Genomic DNA, 26,288 nt, shown 5'->3' on the forward strand with positions numbered 1-26,288 from the left:
ATCAGAAGCTGCCTTATACGGAGTCTGAGCCCCACTTGGTCCGTCTACCCCAGTAGTGTCGACAATGACTGGCAGCGGTGACTCTCCACGGTTTCAGGAAGAATTCTTTCCTTGCCATATCTGGAGATTCTGCTGGGGATTGAATGGGGGACCTTCTGCATGCAAAGGGGCCACGGCTCCTCCAAATAAGAAAAGGCAGAAGCCTGCAAGGAGTGCATTGGTGCAGCGCAGATCAAGTTACACCTTGGTGCAGCAGACTTTTGCTTCAGTGGAACTAAGCAACAAGGTTGGCTTCTACTTGGGACTCAAAGGGCAGGCAACATCCAACACCCCCACCTCTTTCCCCTGTTTCTTTATCTTCAGTTGTGAAAGCTAGCACAGTCAAATATGACTAAATAAGGCGAAATTGTTGAAAGCCGGGGCAGCCATTCATAAAATTTAAAAAAATGGTTTGGGAAGAAGGAAGAGAGAGAGAGAGAGAGAGAGAGAGAGAGAGAGAGAGAGAGGAGTCTATTTTGGTGAGGGTCAGGGGAATCTTGCACAGAAAACAAAGCAAGGCAAGAGATGAAGGGAAGGGCCTCATTTAATCGCTTCCTTCCACAGGGCAGTCCAAAACCTCAAAACAGCAAGGAGTTTTAAAATGCACATGGAAGGCATCCTGAACTCCCCCCAGTTAAGAAAGGTTTTGCAAGAGGAAAATATATATATTAATTTTGTTACCTCCAGCACAGGCCCAGCTCCCAAAATAGTCCTCTCCACTCCGCTGGCGTAGCCCTTTTGACTCAGAGCAGTGAGGCAGTGGATCAAGAAGTGTGTGCTCTGTGTCTTCCCTGACCCACTCTCCCCCGAAATGACAATGCACTGGTTGATGCGCTTCTTCAGCATGGTGTGGTAGGCCACGTCGGCGATGGCGAAGATATGGGGCTCCAGCTTCCCCAGCTGGTGGTTCTCATACATCTGAACATACTTGGGGTTGTAGATGGGCAGGAACTTGAAGGGGTTGATGGCGATGAGGATGCTGCCCACGTAAGTGTAGATCTTCTGCTTCAGGAAGCGCTGCTTGAGGTTCTCCAGCAGTGTGGTCTCCGTCAAGTTGGGGAGGTTGCACAGGTCGTTGAAGTCCTCCTGCTGCCAGGGAAGGAAGCCCCTCTCGACCAAGCGCCGTGCCTCCTCCTGCTCCTCCGAGGCCCGCTGCGTATGGATGTATTTGATGGTCCCATCCGCGTTCCTCTCTTGCAAAAGGAAGTAGTATCCGTCCTGCTGAGGGTGTTCATCCTGGGCCCGGCGAGGCCAAAGCAGGACCCGGTGGACAGGGGAGTCATTCCCGTCCAGCACCCACTCCTCTCCTCCTGACTCCTTCACCTCCACAAGCACATAATGCTTAGAGATGTCCAGATTCAAAGAGCCAATCACATCCTTGATGATGTCGACGGCGGCGGCATCCTTAGTGGCCGTGATCCTGCAGCAGGAAACACTTTCTGCTGACAGCTGGGGGTAAATGTGAAGAGCGTAGGCTGCATTCTCTGGGCAAGCGGTGCTGCCTCTGGCATCTTTTAAACTCATCCTGGCACATGCCCTGCCTCGGCATGCCGCCCTGGCTTGCTGCTCTAGGCCAGCTATCTGGAAGCAAGGAAGGAAAGTATCAGAGACTCGTCCTGTCTGGGATGCTGCAGTGGCAGAGAGCGAAGAGCAGAGGGTGCGAGCTAGTTCGCATGGGGTGGGGAGCAGGAAGTTCTGGAGTCAGAGAGATAGTGCTCGGTAATACTGAGAGGAGCCAGGAGTTGAGGGGAAGACGACAAAGGGGGCCGTTAGAAGATGGCAAGAGTCTGAAGAGTAGAGACCGCAGATGAGACAGAAGGGGAGACGGGCGGGAGATACTCTCAGTTGTCCGAGGAGGAAGTTTTAAGAACATGGATTAGAAGTGCAAAGCTGACAGAGCAAAACATTCAGACAGGGACTCCACACCAAGATTCCTTGCTGGGTGTTCACATTTTAGTATGACCGATGGGAACCGAGAGCTCTAGAGATGCAACCTAGTCAGGAATTGGTTCAATCTCTGACCCCACACACCATTCCTGCTAAACTACTGTTCTCCCTCCATCGTGAGGAAAGGCAGTCTCTATTTGCAACAGCACACACCAGAGTCAACTAACAGGACAGAGCAAAACAGCTCAGAGGTCATTGCACTGTTAATCACCAACCACATCCATGTTGCCCCAAATTACACACAGTTTCTTCTCCCCGGGACAAGAGTCTTCCTATTTGGGGGGAGCAAGAGCCTTCAGTTAAATTTCCCCACAATGGAATGTTAACTCTATATTGATTGCATAGCTCTTAACAGATCATCCATCTCCTTTTGCCTGCTTCTGCTCAGCCTCAGGGTTTGCCTCTGTTCTGCCCTGCTTTGGAAAACTCCAAACCTATTAGAGAGTCATCTGCAGACTGGTCCTGTTGGTTCACACCCCAGGGACCGGAGGCCAGGGCTTGCACAAAAAGGCTTGTGTTTCCCTACTACTCAGACAAGCCAGTCCTGGACGGACAGGAAGTACTTGAGACGAGAACTGAACAACAGCAGACAGGCATGGAATGGGGGTGAGGGTGATCCCCAAGGTAATATATGGGGGAAAGGAAGCCAACAAAAGTCACAAGACGAGGAAGGTCAGCACTAGCCTGTTTGCTCGTATTTACAAAAGCATCTCTCTCAGTGCCTGGTCACCTGGGGAGGATTTTAACTCCTCACAAGAGAACAGGAGAGAGGTTTATTGGCCAGCCTTGCAGTGAAGCCATGGAATTTAGTAGCCTGCAAAAAAACAATTATTACTGGCACACCTGCCCACCCTTGCCAATGTTTGTAATTACTGGCACACCAACAGTCTGGAAGAGAACCTCTATTAGCCACTGCTGCCAAGAATGACCCACTGCAGTTCCAACTACCTGGGGCTCAGACAGCTTGAAAAGAGGATCAGACACATTAATGGAGAAGAGGTTAGCTCTGATGATAAATGGGATTGCGATGTTCAGAGGCAGCATCTCTCTCAATAGCAGGTGCTGGGAACAAGCAATAGGGAGGGCTATTGCCTTCAGGCCCTGTTTGTGGTTTTCCTGGAGACAAAACAAATCTGTCTGTCCACTGCTGGAGTGGATCCAGCAGGGCTCTTTTTATGATCTTAGCGTCCACCTTATCCGACAGGTAGCCTCCAGGACCTCTCTGAAATCCCTCAAAGAGCATCAGGAACAAACACACAAAGAGGATAAATCAAGATATACTGAATATCAGCAGAAGACTGTGTATACAGACTTACTAAAAGTTCTCATTTAAACCAGTAACATTTGATTTGCATTACCTGTTGTAACCTGATTTGGGTTTCAATCACACTATGCATTTTATTGACACACACTCACACCAAATATGTTTCAACTGCTAGATTTTTTTTTTGCATATTTATACAAACACTAACTTGACATACCTTAATTTTGTTCACTAAATATAACTCTAAGAAAACCCTTACAGTGCAATTGTATACATGCCCTACCTCATTCAATGGGGCTTACTCTCAGGTTAAGTGGCCACAAAATTGCAGCCTAAATCAGCATTACAGCATATTTAGCTAGCATACTCTGCCACTTTGTACTTAACCAAAATTACTTCAGCTTTAGGGAGAACATATATCTTCAAATGACTGCCTTGGGTACTCACACAGGGCCACACAATATGCCATAGTTGACTTAGGACAACACTATCACAGCTCCTGTCCCCCAAAGTCTTCCCCTACCTGAGATTCATTGATGACATCCTGGACAAGAAGAGGCCCTGATAAAGTTCCACCAGGATTTCAACAACATTCACCCTATTGTCAACCTGAGCCCAAACCAGTCTATGCAAGAGGTTCACTTTCTGGACACAACTGTACAACTACATAAGGGACATAAAAGGACGACCTTATAGCGGAAACCTACAAGACAGACCAAGAGAGAAAATAACAGAACACCACTTCTTGTCACCTACAGTGCCCAGCTAAAGCCACTTATCAGTGTTCTATAGCCCATCTTGTACAATGACACTTTACAGGCCTTGGGTGATAGGTTTGTACTCGTTTACAGACAGCCTCCTGACCTAGAACAGCTACTCACCAGTAACAGCAGACTTTCCAACAGAGACACTGCCCCAAGAACCAGACCCCCTGGCAAACCCAGAACCTAACTCTGTCATAAGAACATAAGAAGAGCCCTGCTGGATCAGACCAAGGGTCCATCTAGTCCAGTATTCCATTCACAGAGTAGCCAACCAGCTGTCAACCGGGAACCCACAAGTAGGACACAAGTGCAACAGCACCCTCTGTCCCTATGTCTATTTGGCTACAGCATTACAGGCCCTAATAATGTCAGCCACAACATCACAGGTTGGTTCACCTGCTGAAAAGAACATAAGATCAGACCAAGGGTTCATCTAGTCTATCCACAGATGAGTACGGGAAATCCTCAAGTAGGACATGAGAGCAACAGCACCCTCCCGCTCATGTCTGCCAGCAACTGGTATAGATAGCCATACTGCCTTGATCCTGGAGGCAGCATATAGCCATCAGGACTAGTAGCCACTGATAGCCTTATCCTCCATGAATGTGAACAACCCCCTTTTAAAGACATCCAAATTGGTGGCCATCACCACGTCTTGTGATAGCGAATTCCATAGTTCCATAGTACTTCCTTTCACCTCTCCTGAATCTCCCACCAATCAGCTTCATGGGATGACCCCACTGGGTTCTAGTATTAGGAGAGAGGGAGAAGAAATGTCTCCCTCTCCACTTTCTCCATAACAGGCATAATTCTGTACACCACTATCATGTCTCCCCTCACTTGCTTTTTCTCTAAGCTAAACAGTCCCAGATGTTGTGATCGTTAATCACAGGGGAGTTGCTCCAGCCCCTTGATCATTTTAGTTGCCTTTTTCTGCACTTTTTCCAACTCTCACAACACACTTTTTGAGGTCCAGCGACCAGAACTGTACACAGTATTCCAAGTGTGGTCGCACCATAGATTTGTGTAAGAACCGTTTGATATTGGAAGTTTTATTTTCAATGCCTTTCCTAATTATGCCTAACATGGAATTTGCCTTTTTATTAGCAACTGCACACGGTCAACATTTTCATCAAGTTGTCCACCACAACTCCAAGATCTCTTTCATGGTCTGGCACTTCTAGCTCAGATCTCATCAGTTTATATGTGGAGTTGGGACTTTTTCCCCAACGGGCATCAACTTCTGACATGATATATGTGGCATCATTTGCAAGCAGTGACCTCCTACGTTCTACATAGGACAACCAGTCTCTGCCCAAAGAATAAATGGACACAAATCTGATATGAGAAACAAGAATATTCCAAAAACAGTGGGAGAACACTTTAACCTCCCATAACTAGGTGGCCATTGTTGAACAAAGGAATGGCAAAGACAAGATTTAAATGAGAAAAAGTTGAACAACGATTTGTGAAGAAGTTCAATTCTATCTCCTATGGCTTGAATAAGGACAAAGGTGTTTTTGTTTATCACACTATTAGTGTTAATCAGCTCACCAATGCAAGGAAGTCTGTGTTATCACTCAACAACTGTTTTGTGAATGGCCACTGTTAATAAATGATCTGTACTGTCTATACTTCCTGCATTTCAATTCCCCTTGACCTAACTGTTGACACCACCCCCACCCCCTTATCTGCTGGAACTCAGGATAAACAGTTCATGCATCTAAGTGGGTTCTAGTCCACAAAAGCTTATGCCATAATAAGTTTGTTAGTTTTTTAAGGTGCCACAAGACTCTTCGTTGTTTTAGCCTAAATCAGATCTCCAATGAAATTAGGTCAGTAGATTTATTTTTCCAGGAAAGCTTTCCAATTAAAAGAAATGCTGGAAAACCGACATCAATGCAAACATGCCAGCCTCCCAAATAAATGCAGCTCATCACCTCCTCGCTTTACAAACAACTCACAGCAAACCATTTACCAACAGTGACCATGTGTAAATGGGCATAGTGGAGGGCTGTTTTGTTTAAAAGTCATTGTTTTTAAACTTGCATATGCACACACAGTGTTGGGGGTGGGGACAGTGTTATCAAGTTTTCCACAAATGAGATTCGTTGGAAGACTGAGCCCAGGGTGTATGGCAAGGAAATTCCGGAAGAACTGGGCATAACTCACAGACTGCTCTGAATCGGGGGCATCCTTGTGGAGTTCTAGCTGAGTCTGTTCTGCAAAGATGGAACATTCCAAATGGAGAGGCAGAGATTTCCAATCATGTGCATGAGGATGACAAATGAGTGCGACCAGGTCTGGAGGTGTCTTGCCATTCACAGGACAGGTACAGCTGCAAACCCTAGTGGTCATTAGGTACAGTCAAATCCAGAAGAACAAAAACATACAGTGAAGATGAGGAATGTCGCCAAGGTAGGTAGGGGCTGCTAACAAGGATTCAAGGCAAAGACAGAGAGAGATACATGGTTGTGACATCCAACTGATGGACTGATTTTAGCTTGTTTAACAGGCCCACCATGGCCCTTAATATGCAGCCACCGCACAGGCAGACAATGGCTTGATTCTGCCATAAAGTTCCATGCTTACAGAACTAACTGTCTCAGGGTCCTAGACGTCTGACTGAAGATGGTTTAATTCATAAGGAAAGCATAAAGCACATGGCTCAATCATTTAAGAACAATATATGCAAGTAGCTAACAGCAGCAAGGTCAAGATTCAACGCAGGAGTTAAGCAGAGCTTTAACTAATCCAAGCTAGTTCAGCATAGACACTGAGATACCAGCCAGGAAGCCCCACCACCAAAAACTTGGCATGAAGCCACCAATGCTAATCAAATTTGCAGATGACACAAAATTAGGCGGGATAGCTAATACTTTGGAAGACAGAAACAAAATTCAAAGTGATCTGGATAGGCTGGAGCACTGGGCAGAAAACAACAGAATGAAATTTAAGAGGGATCAATGCCAAGTTCTGCACCTAGGAAAAAGAAACCAAATGCAGTTACATGATGGGGGATACTTGGCTCAATAATACTACAAGCGAGAAGGATCTTGGAACTGTTGTCGATCACAAGCTGAATATGAGCCCACAATGTGATATGGCTGCAAAAAACGCAAATGCTATTTTGGGCTGCATTAATAGAAGCATAGTTTCCAGATCCCAGGAAGTACTAGTTCCCCTCTACTCAGCACTGGTTAGGCCTCATCTGGAGTACTGTGTCCAGTTCTGGGCACCGCACTTGAAGAAGGATGCAGACAAGCTGGAGAGGGTTCAGAGAAGGGCAACAAAGATGATCAGGGGCCTGGGAACAAAGCTCTGTGAGGAGAGACTGAAAGAACTGGGCATGTTTAGCCTTGAGAAGAGAAGACGGAGAGGTTGAAAGGTTGTCACAGAGTGGAAGGCCAGGATCTCTTCTCCATCATCCCAGAATGCAGGACACAGAATAATGGGCTCAAGTGACAGGAAGCCAGATTCCGGCTGAACATCAGGAAACACGTCCTGACTGTTAGAGCAATACGACAATGGAACCCATGACCTAGGGAGGTGGGGGGCTCTCCCACACTGGAGGCATTCAAATGAGGCTGGAGAGCCATCTGTCAGGGATGCTGTGACTTGGATTCCTGCACTGAGCAGGGGGTTGGACTCGATGGTCTTGTAGACCCCTTCCAACCCTACTCTTCTATGATTCTCTCACCCCAAACTCCACTTCAATCTGAATGGGGATGTAAGCAATCTCCATGCACAGGTCATAGTTGCAAGCTTTCTGGGGGCATCTGGCTGGCCACTGAGCTGCAGGTAGATTCAGGAGCTAGCTTGACATTGTCCCAGTGATGTCGTGAGGGCACTAATTTGGCCCATGACTCAGAACAGAGGTGGGCAACACATGGCCCTGCCATCCCATCAAGAACTGCAGCAGCAGCAGCAAAAACACACGTGGCAGTTTGCTACCAAAAATCATTGCCAATTTTTTTGCCACTGCTGCCCCACAGAATTCTGCAGGGCGCCAGCAGTGGCAGCAGGAGTGCAGCGGGGTGGGGTGGGGGTGTCCTGGGGAGCAAAATAGGCCTCTGGAGCTCCCACAGCAGCCCACCTGACTCAGAATGAGCAGGAAGGCCCCCCAAATACAGCAGGGAAGGCTCACCACATTTTGAAGTGAGTGAAGTAACAGACATTGCCATCAAAAGAGCTTCCCCCCGCCCCGTAAGATAGTTACATCTAGATCGTTACTGCCTTCCCCAATCTTGTGCCCTCCACATGCGTTGGGTTACAACACCCATTATTCCCATTGGCCATGGTGGCTGGCAATTATGGGTGTTGTAGCCCACCATATCTCAATGGCAGGTTGGGAAAGGCTGCTCTAGCATCTAAAACTACCTAACTGTAGTACTACAGCCCTCTCCTACGTTACAGGAAAGGACTTTGGTCTGATCAAGCAAGACTCTTCTTGTACTCTTGTGGAAATACTGGCCAAGTTGTATTTTGAGGGAAGCTGCCAGGACTGATCTGCTCGCCTGCCAGGACTGATCTGCTCATTGAGGAACTACGTTCTGCAGAAAAACCACCAACCTAAGGCAACTGAGATTCCCTTACAAGTTGCTGCTGCTAAGCCTCCAACACCAGTTTCAGCTGCACCATTATTAAGGTCCCTTAATGGCCATGCTGGTCAGTAACAGGAAGTTGTCACGATTGCTGTGCACCACACTCAAAAACTCCCATCTGTCAGCAGGGAGCGCTTGCCCTAGAGGTTATTCTTAGCCGTGAAAGGAACAGACTAGCTGATAACCCAGGACCTAGTCAGCATCAGCGCACTTCAAAAGATGTTCTTCAAAAGCTAGTCCTAAAACAGCAAGCAGCTTGGCATATCAAAGCCAAGCCAAGCCAGAAGAAATGGCGGGAGGGGAGGTGGAGAGAAAGATCCAGGCCAAGGGATCATTGTTATCTCTCATTTGTTTTCTCCAAAGCAAACAAGAACTGCAGGAAGACATGTCACTCCATTAGAAGAAGAAAAAAAAAGAAATAGGAATTGTAGGGCAAGGCTTCATTAGGCCTAATAAAAAGGTCAAGGGAGCAAGCAAGACATGAACACAAAAGCTTGCTCACTTGGCAATGTTTTAGCTGGGCCTAATAAAGTTTTGTCTCACTGTTATCATATCATATCATATTATCAGCATATGGAGAGCCTTTTTCGATCACCATCCGGCCCATTTTAGTAGCAACCCCGTCAAGCAGGTTCAGGGAAAAGGCAACATCTTCTCCACCATCTCCTGCTCTCAAAGAGGAAACATAATGATGTGGGGGGGGGGGAGGGGGCATAGTGGTTGTCGTACATCTGGGCACAAGAACCGGGCTGGATATTCCTCTATGCACCTCACTCCAAACTAAGGGCGGACATCAGAGAAGACTGAGGGGAGATAGGACAATGCTCTTCAAGGACTTGAAAGGTTGTCACAGAGAGGAAGGCCAGGATCTCTCCTTGTTCAGCCCAGAGTGCAGGACATGGAACCATGGGCTCAAGTTACAGGAAGCCAGATTCTGGGTGAACATCAGGAAAAACATCCTGACTGTTAGAGCAAAACGACAATGGAACCCATGACCTAGGGCGGTGGTGGGCTCTCCCACACTGAAGGCATTCAAGATGAAGCTGGACAGCCATCTGTCAGGGAAGCTTTGACTTCGATTCCTGCATTGAGCAGGGGGTTGGACTCAAGGGTCTTATAGGCCCCTTCCAACCCTACTATTCTATGATCCACTTCCCCTCTGCAAAATGGGAATACATCCAGAATTAGAGCTTTCTTAGGGAGAGGGTAGGAGGGAGACACCCTAAAGCAGCCTTCCCCAATCTGGTGCCCTCCAGGGGGCAGGGCAGATGCTGGGAATTGTAGTCCAACACATCTGGAGGGCACCAGATTGGGGAAGGCTGCTCTAAAAAGTCTCCCTTAACATCCGTGAGCCATGATCTGACACAGCACTGGATCACACCATCTTCTGGAGAGATGAAGAGAAAGAGATAAAAAGAAGGGAATTCCTGGACAAATAGCATGGAAGCATGGAATTCCTGGACAAATAGCATGGAAGAATGACATAAAAGACAGAAAATCAAATTTGTTCCACATCCAGAAACTCTTGATTGCCACTGGTGGAAAAGAATCCTAATGGCAGCAGAGTGCCACCCACCGGTACTAAAGAGATGGTTTTCATAGATGTCTTCTGGGGGATTGCTCCCCCTCAGAAACTTACTAGAGCCAGAGTTCTCTATTTTAGCAGCAACAACAGGCTCTCTTGATTTGTTTTCAGTGGCCAGAGGAAAGTAGACTTTGCGTCAGCCTTCCTGTGTTCTTTTCTCCCCAACATCTGGTATGCAAAATAAACTGCCCCAGAACATGGACGTTCCATTTATCCATCTTGGTTAATAACCTCAGACAGATAAATTAATGAAGGAGAAGTCTAATACCCTCACAATAGTATATAAGAAGCACTGCTGGATCAGACCAAAGGTCCACCTAGTCCAGTTGGTATGCAGAGGTATATTGCCTCTGGACTTGGACGTTCCATTATTTATTTAACTTTATTTGTAGCCTTGATATACTGCTGAATATTACAAAAAATCTCTCAGCGGTTCACAATATTAAAATACAATATTAAAGACACAACATTAAAACACAGCATTAAAAACACTTCCAACTACAGTAAAAATCAAGAAGTAAAATGGAGCAGCATCATTAATTAGATCCATTTCAATCGGGCTTCAGGCCTGGTTTTGGAATGGAAACTGCCTTGGTCGCCCTGTGGGATGACCTCTGCCGGGAGAGGGGCAGGGGGAGTGCGACCCTGTTGATTCTCCTGGACCTCTCAGCGGCTTTCGATACCATCGACCATGGTATCCTTCTGGATAGGTTGTCTGGGTTGGGAGTTGGAGGCACTGCACTGCAGTGGTTCCACTCCTACTTGGATGGCCAATTCCAGAAGGTGGTGCTGGGGGATTACTGCTCTGTGCCATGGCAATTGTGCCATGGGGTTCCACAGGGCTCTACTTTATCCCCCATGCTGTTTAACATCTACATGAAACCGCTGGGGGAGGTTATCCAGAGGTGTGGGCTGAGGTGCCATCAATATGTGGATGACACCCAGCTCTACCTCTCTTTCTCATCAAAACCAGGTGAGGCAGTGGCTGTTCTGAACCAGTGCCTGGGCACGGGAATGGACTGGATGAGGGCTAATAAACTGAAACTCAATCCAGACAAGACGGAGGTACTGTTAGTGGGTGGTTCGTCTGCCGGGCTAGGTGATATTCAACCTGTTCTGGAGGGGGTTGCACTCCCCCTAAAGGATCAGGTTTGTAGTTTGGGGGTGCTCTTGGATCCAGAACTATCACTTGAGGCACAGGTGAACTCAGTGGCACGGAGCACTTTTTATCAGCTTAGGCTGGTATACCAACTACGCACTTATCTGGACAGAGATAGCATAGCTACAGTTATCCACGCTCTGATAACTTCTCGTCTGGATTACTGCAATGCGTTATACGTGGGGCTGCCTTTGAAAACGGTCCGGAAACTTCAGCTGGTCCAAAATAGGGCAGCAAGATTGTTAACAGGGACTGGCCTGCGAGCTCATATTACGCCAGTCCTTTTCCAGCTGCACTGGCTGCCAGTCCATTTCCGGGCCCGATTCAAAGTGCTGGTGTTAACATTTAAAGCCCTTAACGGCTTGGGGCCAGGTTACCTGAAGGATCGCCTCCTCCCATATGTGCCTGCCCGGACCTTAAGATCATCATCAGCGGCCCTTCTCCGTGAGCCCCTGCCAAAGGAAGTGAGGTGGGTGGCTACTAGGAGGAGGGCTTTTTCTGTTGTGGCACCCCGGCTCTGGAATGAGCTCCCTAGTGAGGTTCGCCTGGCGCCTACATTGTACTCCTTTCAGCGCCAGGTGAAGACCTTTTTATTTCCCAGGCATTTTAGCATTTTAGCTTTCTAAATTTTCATCTTTGCTGTTTTAAATCTGTATTTTAAACTCCTGTACTGCTGCTAGGTTTTATTGTGGTTGTATTGTTATATTGTGGTTTAAATGTTCTATATATTTTAAATTGTTTTATTGTGTGTTGTTTGGTTTTAATTTTTGTGAACTGCCCAGAGAGCTTCGGCCATTGGGCGGTATAGAAATAAATAAATAAATAAATAAATAATTTACTTACAGCCCAGGGAAAGTCTGGGTGAACAAGTGTGTTTTGGGGAGGCGTTTGAAAGATGTCACGTTTTCTGCCTCCCGAACTACACGAGGGAAGGTTTTCCAGATGGTCGGTGCTGCTACAGAGAAGGCCTGCCATTTGGGTATTTCATGGTGACATTCCATTCATTTTGGAATGACCAGCAAAGCCCCCTCTGCTGATCTGAAAGGTTGCCTTGGTATGTACAAGGGAAGGCTGTCTGCTAGGTATCCTGGCCCCACTTATTACTTGTATTTCTATCCCACCTTCCTTCTAAGGAGCTCTGGGAAATATACAAGGTTCTTGCTTCTACCCATTTTATCCTAACCACAACCTTGTAAGGTAGGCTAGGCTGTGAGATACCGAATGGCCCATGGTCACCTGGCCAAGCAGGGATTTGAACCCTCGTCTCCCTGGCCCTAGTCTCCCAGTCTAACCACAACACTAACTCTCGTAACTTCAGCATTATCTACACAAAGTCATTTTCTTTTTTTCCAAAACTCTGCCACTGTTTGTTCTATATGGGGCTGGGGAGTTTCTCCTCCCTGCCACAGAAAAATCAGATAGTCCCTCACACCCAGTCCTGGAAGACAGAATCCCATACCCAAGTCTTGGGGAGGGCAGGTAAGGAGACCCCCTCCAGCTCTGGAGAAGTGAGATAAGACAGGGGAGAGTCGTGAACCTGACCTAGTTCATGCTAAGTGTAGATTTACTAAACAGGCACCCCATGATGCAACTCAGAAGCGGGATCAAGACAGAAAAGGCTTTGTGTTTTCTGGTGGTAGGCTTTGGCGAAATGAACCAGCTGCAACGTGATCACTACACACATCTACATAAGGAGAAATGAAGAATTAACCAAGTTCGCTCCATGCATGTCTGAGTGTTATTAGAATGAGTGGGCAGGGAGAGAACAGGCCATTTTCAAGGCAGATGGATATTCAAAGAGCTCCTTCCTTCCTTGGGAATGCATGGCATACTCCCTCAGCAAGCCCATGCTGCTGCAGCCTCAGAGGGAAACTAGGATCTCTGCCTTTGGAGGCTTGCAACGAAGAGGAGGAATGCTTTCCATGCCAATCCCCTCTCTCTCAGGCCATGTGAGTGTGTGTGGGCTAAAACTAAAGTGACAGTTCCTTCCAATTCAGAGCAACAAGCAAGCATTCTGTTTGTCAAGGGAGGGACTCTCCTTTAAGGGGAGACTGGGGAAAATAGCGGCCATTTCAGGAAAAGCAGCAGAGTGGCTATGCTCCAAAGCATGCAGCCTGCAAGCCCCAGGGAGCCACAGCCCCACCCCCTTTCTGGCACTGCTAGACAGCAATCCCAGTCAAGGTTGCTGCAGCAGAGGAAGAGGCTTTCATTCCCACACCCCCCAACACACACACAGCGATCCTGATGCAGATTCCCCACCTTGGAGGAGATTGAGGGAGGGCTGGGAGGGGTTTTAACCTCCCCATCCCCAAACCCCGTGCTCCGGAGATCTCTGTTTCCTGCTGCTACTAGCAGTGAGGAAACAGCAATCCTAGAGGGGATCATAGGGGGTGAGGGTAAAGCTGGTCCCCGACCCCCCGGCGATCTTGATGCTGCCAAGGCCGCTGGAGAATCAGCGCTCTGGGGCTGCGAAAGGCTTTAACCTCCCCCCTCCCAGGTGTCGCTACTGAGATTGCTGAGATTTTGTGTCACCAGTGGCAGGGATACACATGGCCCTTTGGGCAAAAAAGTTTGCTCAACCCTGCTCTAAAGGAACGGCAGCATGTGCCTGGCTTAGACATTTGCAAGAGCCGTTTACTGACTTCTCCCTTTATGCCAGTGTTGAGAGCCAGTGTAGTGTAGTGGCGAGGTGACGGACTGGGAGCCGGGAGATCCGGGTTCTAGTCCCCACTTGGCCATGGAAGCTCACTGGGTGACTTTGGGCCAGTCACAGACTCTCAGCCCAACCCACCTCACAGGGTTGTTGTTGTGAGGATACAACGGTGAGGAGGAGGATAATGTAAGCCGCCTTGAGTTCCTTGCGAGAGGGAGAAAGGCAGGGTAGAAATGCAATAAATAAATAAATAAATAAATGCCAAGCGCTCTGAGCCAATTCTAAAAAACCAACGACCAGTTCCAAACTAGCTCTTGCGGAGGCTCAAAGTTTAAGCCGCAGCTATGCTCAGCCTGTTCTGGGAATCTCACTATCCAGAGCGCAAAGAGACCCCTTATCTCGCGTATCTCACAGCTCCTGGAAAACACAGCAGAGTGCCTGCCCCCACTCCATCTGAAGTAGTAGCTTAGTCTACAGAAACCCGCAATTTTAAGCTGCATGTTTAACTAGTGAATCATGCCAAAGCTAAAAAGGGAAAGCTACCATTACAACTAAATTGTGCATTGGCGGGGGGGGGGGGGGGAGAGGACAGACTGAACATTTTAGCTCTCTCTCCATTTTTGCCCATATTCCTGTACTGGGGGTCTTTTTTATTTTCTTCTGGAGGAGGTAGGGTTTTCACAGAAGCAACTGCATCAAATAACTCACTTAACACAAACACACTTATTGGTAAGCTGTAGAGATGGGAGACCTCAGAGGGCCCCAGGTGCCAAGCCTATGCAAAAAGCTAAACAAACAAAAAAGGGCAGGGAGAATTCCCCAGAACACTAAACACCTCACAGTCACAGCTACTGCGGATACAGGAAGCGGTCTGACCCTGAATCAGACCCTGTATTGTCTACAGAGCACGGAGTGGCATAAGCACCTCTCCTGGGTTCTGGAGAGTTTTTTCCAGCCTTGCTTGGAAATGCTGGGGATTGAACCTGGGATCTTCTGCATGGAAATCTGCCACGGAGCGACGGTCCTCCCCTGAATGCCTCCATTGCAGTGCGTGCGGCCAAAGATTGGGGCAAAGAAGGCACCACAGCCCATACCTCAGCTTGTGTGGGAGGATGGCTCTTCCTAGTCCCCAGCAGCCTACAAATAAGGAATGCTGGCACAGCAAGGTGGCTATGAAGGCCCCAGTTCAAACCTCACCTCAGCAATGTCCTCGTGGGGCAGCCTCAGACAACTGCATTTCTCAGCCGCAGCCCCTTTTGTGCACCCTCACATATGCCACATGGAAAACCCATGTATCAGTTGGAGAAACTATTCTTTGCAGGCTTAATCTCCAGTAAACAAGAATCTCCAGGGCCATTAGCTGGGAAAGGGGCCTCCGGCAAAGAACTTGGGGGGTGCACAGCAAGTTAGAACCAATGAGTTCGAATTGATCATACTGGGCTGGGGGACCAATGTTCTGACTCAGTACAAGAAAAGGGTTGGAAGGGGCCTACAAGACCATCAAGTCCAACCCCCTGCTCAATGCAGGAAGCCTGATTCCCAGACAGTCACCCATCCGAGTGCTAACCAGGGCTGACACTGCTTAGCTTCCGAGATCAGAAATGATATAGCACTGGCCTACTTTACAAAGTTATAAAGGTTGCTAAGATAGTGTATATGATGCACTTTGAGGGGCAGGGGGCGTGTGACCCTGTTGCTTCCCCTTGATCTCTTAGCAGCTTTTGATACCCTTGACTATGATATTCTCCTGGACTGGCTCCGTGATGCTGGATTAGGGGGCACTGTATTGCAGTAGTTCCATTCCTACCTGCAAGGTCAGTTCCAGAGAACGGCACTGGGGGATTGTGCCTTGGCCCCCTGGCAACTGTGCTGTCACCAATGCTTTTTAACATCTATATGAAGCCATTGGATTGGGTCATTAGGGGATCTGAGGCAAAGTGTAATCAATATGCGGATGACACCCGGGTCTATTCCTCAGTCTGAGTCAGGTGTAGCTGTGAACAGCTATGACGAGCGCCTGCCTGGACACCGTGGTGGGCTGGATGAGGGCCAGCCAACTCAAACTGAATGTTTCTGCAAAACATGGCCCCTCCAGGAAATTCCTGACTTGTGTGGCGGATAACTTCCTCCTACAGAAAGGAGAGGAAGGAACTAGAGGATCGGCTATCCTTGACTTGATCCTAACCAACAGAGGTGACTTAGTGGAGAAAGTAGCAGTTACAGGAACTCTGGGGGAAAGCGACCATGTTGTACTTGAGTTCTTGGTTCTAAGGGAAGCGAAAGACGAGTGTCGTCAAGCGCGTACCTTGGATTTTAGGAAAGCTGATTTTTATAAACTCAGAACAATGATCAGTAAGGTCCCATGGCAAGCGACTCTAACGAGAAAAGGAGTCCAAGATGGGTGGGAGCTTTTAAAAAAGGAAATTCTCAAGGCACATTTACAAACCATTCCAACAAGAAGAAAAGGTGGAAGACAGCAGAAGAAGCCCATGTGGCTTCACAAGAAGCTTAGAGATTACCTGAAAACAAAACAGGACACATAAAGGAAGTGGAAAGAAGGCCAAGTAACAAAGGAAGAGTGCAGGCAGGTAGCACAGAATTGCAGGGATGGCGTCAGGAAGGCTAAAGCTGAGAACGAGCTGAGGTTAGCGAGGGAAGCTAAAAACAACAAAAAGGCTTTGTTCAGCTACGTGCATAGTAAAAGGCAGAGGAAAGAAATGGTGGTTCAGCTATTAAATAAAGATGGCAAAATGATAATAGGGGACAAAAAAAAGGCAGAGGTGCTCAATTCCTACTTTGGCTCAGTCTTCTCCCAAAAGAGGGTCTATGACCCCCCTGGCAAAGGCGAAGTACAGGCTGAAGGGACAGGATTGCAGCTTGAGATTGATAGGCATATGGTCAAGGAACACCGAATTACTTGGAATGAGTTCAAATCTCCAGGGCCAGATGAACTGCATCCTAGAGTCATAAAGGAACTGGCAGTAGAACTCTCAGAACCACTGTCTATTCTCTTTGAGAAATCATGGAGGATGGGGGAAGTGCCAGATGACTGGAGGAGGGCGAATGCTGTCCCTATCTTCAAAAAGGGTAAAAAGGAGAAACCTGGAAACTACAGACCAGTCTGTCTGACATCAATCCCTGGGAAAATTCTGGAGCAGATGATAAAGCAATCCATCTGGAAGCACCTTGAAAACAAGGCAGTGATTACTCAAAGCCAACATGGATTTGTCAAGAAAAATCCTGCCAAACGAATCTGATCTCATTTTTGGATCAAGTCACCTCCCTTGTGGACTGTGGGAATGCTGTAGACATCATATACCTTGACTTCAGCAAAGCTTTCGACAAAGTGCCCCATGATATCCTGATGAGCAAACTAGCTCAAAGTGGGCTAGATGAAACAACGATCCGGTGGATCCACAGTTGGCTACAGAAACGGACTCAAGGAGTGCTTATCAATGGGACCTTCTCAAATTGTGGAGAGGGAACAAGTGGGGTACCGCAGGGCTCAGTCCTGGGCCCAGTGCTCTTCCACATTTTTATGAATGACTTGGAGGAGGTGGTGCAGGGAATGCTGAACACATTTGCAGATGACACAAAATTGGGCGGGATAGCTAATACTTTGGAAGACAGAAACAAAATTCAAAGTGATCTTGATAGGCTGGAGCACTGGGCAGAAAACCACATAATGAAATTTAATAGGGATAAATGCCAAGTTCTGCATCTAGGAAAAAGAAACCAAATGCACAGTTCCAAGATGGGGGATACTTGGCTCAATAATACAGCATTGGTTAGGCCTCATCTGGAGTACTGTGTCCAGTTCTGGGCACCACATTTTAAGAAGGATGCAGACAAGCTGGAGAGGGTTCAGAGGAGGGCAACAAAGATGATCAGGGGACTGGAAACAAATCCCTATGAAGAGAGACTGAAAGAACTGGGCATGTTTGGCCTTGAGAAGATAAGGCTGAGGGGAGTTAGGAGAGGGCTCTTCAAGGACTTGAAAGGCTGTCACAGACAGGAAGGCCAGGATCTCTTCTCGATCATCCCAGAGTGCAGGACACGGAATAATGGGCTTAAGTGACAGGAAGCTAGATTCCGGCTGAACATCAGGAAAAACTTCCTGACTGTTAGAACAACACGACAATGGAACCAATGACCCAGGGAGGTGGTGGGCTCTCCCACACTGGAGGCGTTCAAGATGAGGCTGTACAGCCATCTGTCAGGGATGCTCGGACTTGGATTCCTGCATTGACCAGGGGGTTGGACTCGATGGCCTTGTAGGCCCCTTCCAACCCTACTATTCTATGATTCTATGAATCCTGGGAACACTGAGGCTCTGTGGGTGGGCGGTTCCCAGATCTGGGAGCTGGGCAATATACCTGTCTTGGACCGAGATGCACTCCCTCCTACAGGGACAGGTGCATCGTTGGGGGGCGGGGGGCTCTTGGACTCATATCTGTCACTCAAGACCCAACTTCCCTCGGTGCCAAAGAGCCCCTAATACCAGCTTTGGCGGGTAGGGCAGCTACAGCCATTCCTGGACAGGGAGAGCCTGGTCACAGCAACCCATGCACTAGTAACCTCAAGGTTGGATTCTCTAATGTGCTTTACGTGGGGCTGCTTTTGAGAATGGTTCTGAAGTTGCAGAACACAGCAGCTAGATAGCTCAGTACAGCTTCTTACCACACACATGACTCCTGTGCTGAAAGCTCTGTACTGGCTGCCAATTAGCTACCGGGCAATTTCCAAGACATTACTGCTGGTTTAGAAGGCCCTAAACAGCTCAGGACCAGGTTATCCGAGAGACCGCCTTCTCCTGTATATGCTGCCCCAGTCTCTCCATTCTGAGGGGAGGCCTTGCTGACCACACTGTGGCCTATTGAAGCTCTTTTGGCCGTGGCGCAGAGGAAGACCTTCTCAGTTGTGGCACCCACTATGTGGAATGATCTCCCCATTGAGTTCAGGCAGGCTCCTAGCAAAGAGTGTGTCTGCAGACAGCTTAAAACACATCTATTTGTCCAGGCATTTCCCTGACCGTGCTACTGTCAGCTATCCCCGGTTGTCTTAATGAGGTTTTATTGTTTTATCACTGTTTTATTTGTTTACTGCTTACTTTTATTGGATTTTATCATGATTTTATCTTATAAATCGCGTTGGTGTTTTTTTTAAAATGAAAAGCAATATAGAAATTATCTGAAATAAATGCTTGAAATGTGAATCACTGTTCTTGTGAGTAGCAATTATATGGTGCATTTCAAGAATTGAAATGCATTCTGTTAACTGCTAATTATTAGAATATTAAGTACTTCACGTTTCAAGCGCTCAAGACACTTCATTCAAGAAGCTTCAATTTTTTCCCCTCTCTTTTTCTGACAATGATTTATGATACTTGATTTGTTCATGACTTTTATTGAGCTATTTGTAAACTGTTTGGAATATCAACATGGAAAAGTGGGGTATAACTATGTAAATAACATACTGTTTGGAAAGAAGTGTCAAAAGATGCTAAATATTTTGAGTGCTACTTGACTATATATACCTCTGACTCCAATACCATAAAAAGTCTGACAATTTGATGCCATTTTGCCTTTCAGAAAAACAGACGTAATTCAGCTCTGGCAGAATTTACACCACTGTTAAGACAGCATAAAACACACACACAGTTCAAAACTACAGACCAGGCTTCCCCAAGCTGGTGCCCTCTAGATGTGTTGGATACAACTCCAGCTGGCTAAATCCATGCCTCCACGCTCCATTTCATTACTAAAGAGGCATCTGACAGCATTAGAAGAGGAGGTAAACATGAATGGAGGGGAAGTCAAAAAACAAACAATGAAGATTTGCTAATCCTTGTGCAAACACTGGATTGTCAATGCCAAGGGTATAATGATGGATAGATATGAATGTCCACAAAAGCACCCTAGATTTATCACCCCAGACACAACATCTGCACAGATGCTGATTGGGACAAATGTACACATACGTACGTTCAATCTGCAAACTGAACTTGGGAGAATGAGCTATTTCGTTTCTAAGAGCACAATCCTATGCATGTTTAGATGGAAAAAAAGGCCTACAACTCCCAGCATGCCCCAGCCAGCCATGCTAGCTGGGGCATGCTGGGAGTTGTAGGCCTTTTTTTCCATCTAAACATGCATAGGATTGTGCCCTAAAAGCGTCATTACAGTCATCTTTTGTCAAAACTGAAGCAGGGAGAAGGGGAGAGAGAGAGACCCAGTTTGCATGACACAGCTGGCTCATCGTAGTGGGCTATTTAACCAACAATGAGCTGCAGCGCACGCCACGTGCTGTGTTGTCCGAACCCAGGCATTGTGGGTTATTCGAGGGTTAAACAACCTTTAGTCCCTCAACCAAGCCCCAGTCTCCTGAATATGGTTAAATGAACATCTAGAATTAGACCTGGTTCGCACATGGCTTGTTGCAATATCCAGGGTTCGATTGGCAGACAAGCCATGGTTTGTTTTCTCAAGCTCTGAGTTGTTTATTTCCCTCCTCCTTCACCCGCTCCCACCCTAGATCCCAGATGCCTTTGCAGCGTTGTAGTACTGCCATATAGAGCAGCTGGGTTTTTTACATACTTTTGCCTGTCTCTGAAGCCTGGAAACAGCCCATGAACAACCCACGGTTCTGGATTTATACATAATGACAACCCATGGTTTAAGCAACCCAGAGTTCACAACCCAACAACAAACCATGGGTTCTCTTTCTGGGTGGTCTGTTGTTAACAAACCATGTTTTGTTTGTGTGGCCACACATTACAACAACCCAGAATTCAATAACCCATGGGTGAAATAAATCACGGGTTAGTGTTATGTGCGAAACAGAAGACAACCAAAGTTTTATGATCTGCCCCCTTGCCACCCAGTATGAAATACAATGACCCGGTTTGCACGTGATGACAACCCATGGATTGTTTAACCCATGAGTTGCTGGGCACAAGCAGGCATGAGCACCCTGCCACCAGCACGCTCCTCACTTCTGCTTTCCGTAAATAAGCTACAATCACCCCATTCATAGGCTGTGAGAATGACGTCCAAACCTGGACCCTTTGGGTGTTTAGAGGTTAAACAACACAAAGTTAACCTATGATTTTCTCCCACACTGGAGGCCTTCAAGACAAGGCTGGACAGCCATTTGTCAGGGATGCTCTGACTTGGATTCCTGCATTGAGCAGGGGGTTGGACTCGATGGCCTTGTAGGCCCCTTCCAACCCTACTATTCTATGATTCTATGATTTGTTAGTTAAATAACCCACAAATTGGTGTTGTGTGCGAACCGGATCAATAACTGACATCAACTGCCTTGCAAGAGCAAGGGAGACAGGAGCAGGCCAAGAGACCTCCAGGACCTCCTCGTCTGGACTGCCCCTGCCCCCACAGGCCTAATAGACATTCACTGCCCTGTGAGAAGAAACATCAGCTTAGGGTTCTTGAGTAATAGGTTATGGAGATCCTGCTCCAGTGAAGTCAGTTGTGCTGCTCAGTTTTGTTTTTCGACCATATGGTCCTTGCTGTTATCTCTCGTATTTTACAAATAACATAAGCCACTTTGAGGACTCTAGTTGGAAAATGGAGCATCAATCTAAATAATAAATAAAAGGATGGGTATTTGCAGCATTATAAACACATGTCAAACAGTTTATTCATAGACCTGATTATTCAGCTAGCCTCATCCATGAATCACGGTTTATCAGAAACCCCAGCCTGTTTAAAATTTCAGCCACCAGATACGTGCATCTCTTTTTCATACACACACTTTTCAGCAGGCAGCGTTTAACTTCCTTTAAATTATTCAGCTAGACAAGTGTTTTAGGTTCTGTGGCATGACTTGAAGGGGAAGCCTTGCCAGCCCAGTCATACAGCACATCATGAAGAGGCTGGTTTGGGGGCTGATTTGACTGACACAGAAAAAAGAACCTAGTCAACCCTTGGGAAAAAAAGAAAAGATCTCTTTGTTTAGTCAGCCAGTCATCCTCCAGACTCCGTGTAAAGCGCATGGCTCAATTTGGAACAGAGAGGAAGTTATCAAGAACATCTGCAGCCGAGCAATGCTGGGGGTGGTGCTGAGGTTCCTCTTGCTTACAGTGAGAGAAGTGAGCCTCTGAGGCTCTCAAAATCTGGAGGGGCCTACTCCAAGTCTGGGGGGCAGGGAATGAAGCAGAGAGACTCATATGTACCCACAGAGAAAGGTGCTCATGCTAACTTCAATCCCCGCTTTTGCCCCAGGCAAGAATAAACTTCTGCTATCAAAGGCAGAAGCGAGAAAGAGGTGGGTGAAAGGAGGAAGATCCTGAAGCATGAGACAAAATATGGAGGAACATAATTTTTTTTTAAAAGGTCACACAAAACCAAACAATTGATTCTGGCTGGAACTGCCTGCAGCTCCTTTTCCCACATGTGGGCAAAGGTGCATTTCCCACAACTTAAGGCATCAGGTGGGCCATGTTTATTAATGTATTCATTTAATTCACATCCCACTGCTTCCTCAAGCTAGTACTGACCGAGTTATCATCACTTTATTCTCACAACAGCCCTGCATAGTAGGTTTGGATGATATAGAGCAACTTCATGACTGCAGGGAGGGAGAGGACATCGATTTGAAACCAGTTCTAACCACTACTCTTCTAGCAGCTGTACTGACTCTCTTGACTGTGGTGCTGATTGTATCCTGGGCCATTGCTGCTAGGCCCACGAGAATGAAGTTTTTACATAGCTAAGCATTTGGGACTTTTTACAGTCCCAACCACATTTCTTTGGAAGATTCCAATAGTTGCCTACTCCCCCGCCAGGATTTATTTTAAAAAGTGAAGCCTTTTTAAATGGGAAAAGTCCAAAGGTTTGACTATTTTAGATGTTCTTGGTTGCCATTTTTTTTTGCCCTCCTTATTCCATAGGGCAGGGGGGAATCTGTTTTAAAAATTTGCTGCTATGAAGAAAAGTCAACAGATGCCCAAACCACATGGGTGTGAGCATTCCTAGGCCTCATGGAATGCAAAGTTGCCTCATGTCGTCATCTTGAGACTTGCAACTCCACCAGCATGTTTTAGCCACAGGCCCCAAATCTCTGGTCTGAGTGCCAGGACGCAATTTCAAACACACAGGACAGGGAAGAAGCAAAGTGGATGCCAACCAGCTCCAAGGGGGCTGCTTAAGGGGGGGCTTTCCACATCTGTTGGAGAACCAGACACCACCTCCCAGCCCTCTGCTACCATCATAAGAGTCTCCAGACGAGTCAGACGGCCAGAGCGGGACAGTCTTATTAGTAATATGTCTGCTAGGCAAGCTGATGTAAGATGGTACAGCCTCCATTGGGACTGCTCTTTGGAAACGTGGGCAGGATCTTTAGCCCAAGGCTGTTGGGCGGGAGAGCCCAACCACGGACCTTAATTGTAGGGAAGGGAACAAAGAGGCACCCAGGGGGCAGGGCAGGTTTCTGAGGCCCAAGGTCATACCAGAAAATTACAGAAAGCAGATCTCTCTTGCAAAGAGCCAAGATTCCTCCACCATAAATGGTAAAGTAGGCCATGCACCCTTAAATATTATTTAAATGCCCACAACCAGTGTCTGAAACACAGAGCACATCTAGAGTCATGCAGAGAACTCACCACGCTATTGCTCCCTCAGCTGTCTCCTTCACTGTAAAAATACACACATTGTAATCTCCTCAGGAGGGAGATCTGAGAGAGTGCAGAGAACGGCCACACAGATCTTTGCCCTGAGGAGCTTACAATATATGTACTAGAGCTCTTGACATGTGGGGCTTCCCCTATCTATCAACAAGATCAACAAGGCCCACCTGACCTGGTCCTTCAAGAGAGAAGAGGGTGGGAAGAGTTGTGAATAGCTGCAACCCTCCGTATTGTTCCACAAAGTTCTGCCTACACCCTCCAAATTGACCCCAAATCTCCCACCCCATGTCCTTTCAAACAATCCTATATACGGTCCTTGCCCCCAAGATGTCCATATGCACACGGCCCCACACCTATAACACCGCCTCTCCTTCTCTACACACTTGCCCGCCCCAGAGGACCTCTTCCATGGCCACAAACCTACCCAGACATCCCGCTTCATGCTCCTCCAGAGAATCTCACCCCAAGCCTCTCCCCACAGATGCGCATGTATATCCATGACCCTTTGGCAGCCTTCCCACAGCAACACCTTAGCTACTTGCTGGCCCCTCACAGCACAGCAGCCTCCAGACTCTGTCCCCACCCACAGCCCACAGCAACTGCCCCCTCCAAATTCACCCCATGCCTGTGAATCAGACCCTGACCCCAGGGCGCGGAGAATCCCCCCGCAGGGCCCAGCCCCCTCACCGCAATTGCACCATCACAGCTCCGGTGCTCTCAGACCCCCAGTATCGCCCCCCGGCCCCACAGGTACTCCCCAGCAACAGCGCACATCCATTCCCTCCCACTGAATCCCCCAACTGCCCCCAGTCCCCCCTGCTTCCCTCCAAACGGCCCCCCAACCCCTGCCCCCAAAGATCAAGACCCCCTCCCCACTTTCCCTCAGGGAAACAGCCCACCCACCCACGCCCCTCCCCTGTCCCCAGCTGCTTCCCTCCCCAAGCGCCCAAGCGGCGCTTCCCCAACTGCCCCCAGTGGCCCCCGCTCCCCTCCAAACGGCCCTGCGCGCCCCCCCCGTTCCCTCACAGCGATAACAGGCACAGGCCCCAATCCCTGCTGCTCCTCCCCGAACTGCCCCCTCCCAGTCGCCCCCTCAATCCCCACCCCCAAGCCCAGAAGGCTCCACCCGGGAACTCCCGCCCAATCCCCTGCGCAACCCCCCCCCCCAAACCACCTCGCGGGGGCGGCCCAACAGGGCGGCCACATTGCCTCAGGGGAGCTACGCGCCCCCTCCTTTTCAGCGCCCCCGCCGCCCCAGCCCCAGCCCCAGCCCCAGCCCCCCCCGGAGCCGCCCCCATTCCCCTCACAGCGGCCGCGGACCTACCTGGAGGGAGGCGGACGGGCGGGCGGTGGCGACTCCCCGCCTGCGCCGAGCCGCCTGCGCCCGGCCCCGCCCGCGGCTGAGGCGGCGCGAGCCACTTCCGGGTTGCGCGGAGGGCGCGACGGACACGGCGCACGCGCGGACCGGGAGGGCGGGCGCCGGCGGCGGGGGAATAGAGCCGCGCAGGCGCGCTGCCGCCGAGCCGCCTCATGGCTCCCCTGCGCCCGCCCCGCTCGCCGGACTCCTCCCCTCCCGCCAGTGGAGGCCGGTGCCTCGGATTGTGGCGGGGCGGCCCACCCAGCCCGGGCCTCGGCCAGGACCCAGAAGGCGCCGGCCCAGGGGCTCAGCCGGGTCGAGGAAGGGCCTCGGCACAGAGGCGGGCACCCCGAGCGCGCGGGCAGGGGCGCGCCCAACCCCCTTTCCGACCTCGCCGGCTGATACAGCTCCGCGAAAGGACGACTTCTCCTTCAGGAAGAGCTTCCTCGAGGACCACGGAATCGCAGAACCGCAGGGCTGGAAGGGGCTGCAAGGCCACCGAGTCCAACCCCCTGCCCAGTGCAGGACTCCGAGCCAGGGCATCCCTATAGAATCACAGAACCGCAGGGCTGGAAGGGGCTGCAAGGCCACCGAGTCCAACCCCCTGCCCAGTGCAGGACTCCGAGCCAGGGCATCCCTATAGAATCGCAGAACCGCAGGGCTGGAAGGGGCTGCAAGGCCACCGAGTCCAACCCCCTGCCCAGTGCAGGACTCCGAGCCAGGGCATCCCTATAGAATCGCAGAACCGCAGGGCTGGAAGGGGCTGCAAGGCCACCGGGTCCAGCCCCTGCGCTATGCAAGAATCCGAGCCAGGGCATCCCTATAGAATCATAGAACCGCAGGGCTGGAAGGGGCTGCAAGGCCACCGAGTCCAACCCCCTGCCCAGTGCAGGACTCCGAGCCAGGGCATCCCTATAGAATCACAGAACCGCAGGGCTGGAAGGGGCTGCAAGGCCACCGAGTCCAACCCCCTGCCCAGTGCAGGACTCCGAGCCAGGGCATCCCTATAGAATCACAGAACCGCAGGGCTGGAAGGGGCTGCAAGGCCACCGAGTCCAACCCCCTGCCCAGTGCAGGACTCCGAGCCAGGGCATCCCTATAGAATCACAGAACCGCAGGGCTGGAAGGGGCTGCAAGGCCACCGAGTCCAACCCCCTGCCCAGTGCAGGACTCCGAGCCAGGGCATCCCTATAGAATCACAGAACCGCAGGGCTGGAAGGGGCTGCAAGGCCACCGAGTCCAACCCCCTGCCCAGTGCAGGACTCCGAGC

At 49.0% G+C, this 26,288-nt stretch overlaps 1 protein-coding gene across 17 annotated transcripts in view; it reads right to left on the reverse strand.

Moving 5' to 3' along the window:
* Positions 1–25,095, reverse strand: part of MYO9B (myosin IXB) — an 88,634-nt gene extending 63,539 nt beyond the window's left edge. For 16 of the 17 annotated variants that reach the window (XM_084825443.1, XM_084825440.1, XM_084825436.1 and 13 more), the window contains exons 1-2: positions 24,986–25,072; positions 721–1,620 (exon numbers count right to left, since the gene is read on the reverse strand). In XM_084825443.1, the coding sequence (XP_084681569.1) occupies positions 721–1,563 (843 nt within the window). In that variant the 5' untranslated portion in view covers positions 1,564–1,620; positions 24,986–25,072. Of the gene's footprint in view, positions 1–720; positions 1,621–24,985 lie in introns of all 17 variants that reach the window. The other variant, XM_084825447.1, reaches the window with a different exon arrangement.
* Positions 25,096–26,288: the final 1,193 nt, after the last annotated feature.

Source organism: Heloderma suspectum, chromosome Z, assembly GCF_057233095.1.
Source record: "Heloderma suspectum isolate Gila_16-S chromosome Z, 16-S_ref, whole genome shotgun sequence".
Lineage (NCBI taxonomy): Eukaryota > Metazoa > Chordata > Lepidosauria > Squamata > Helodermatidae > Heloderma > Heloderma suspectum.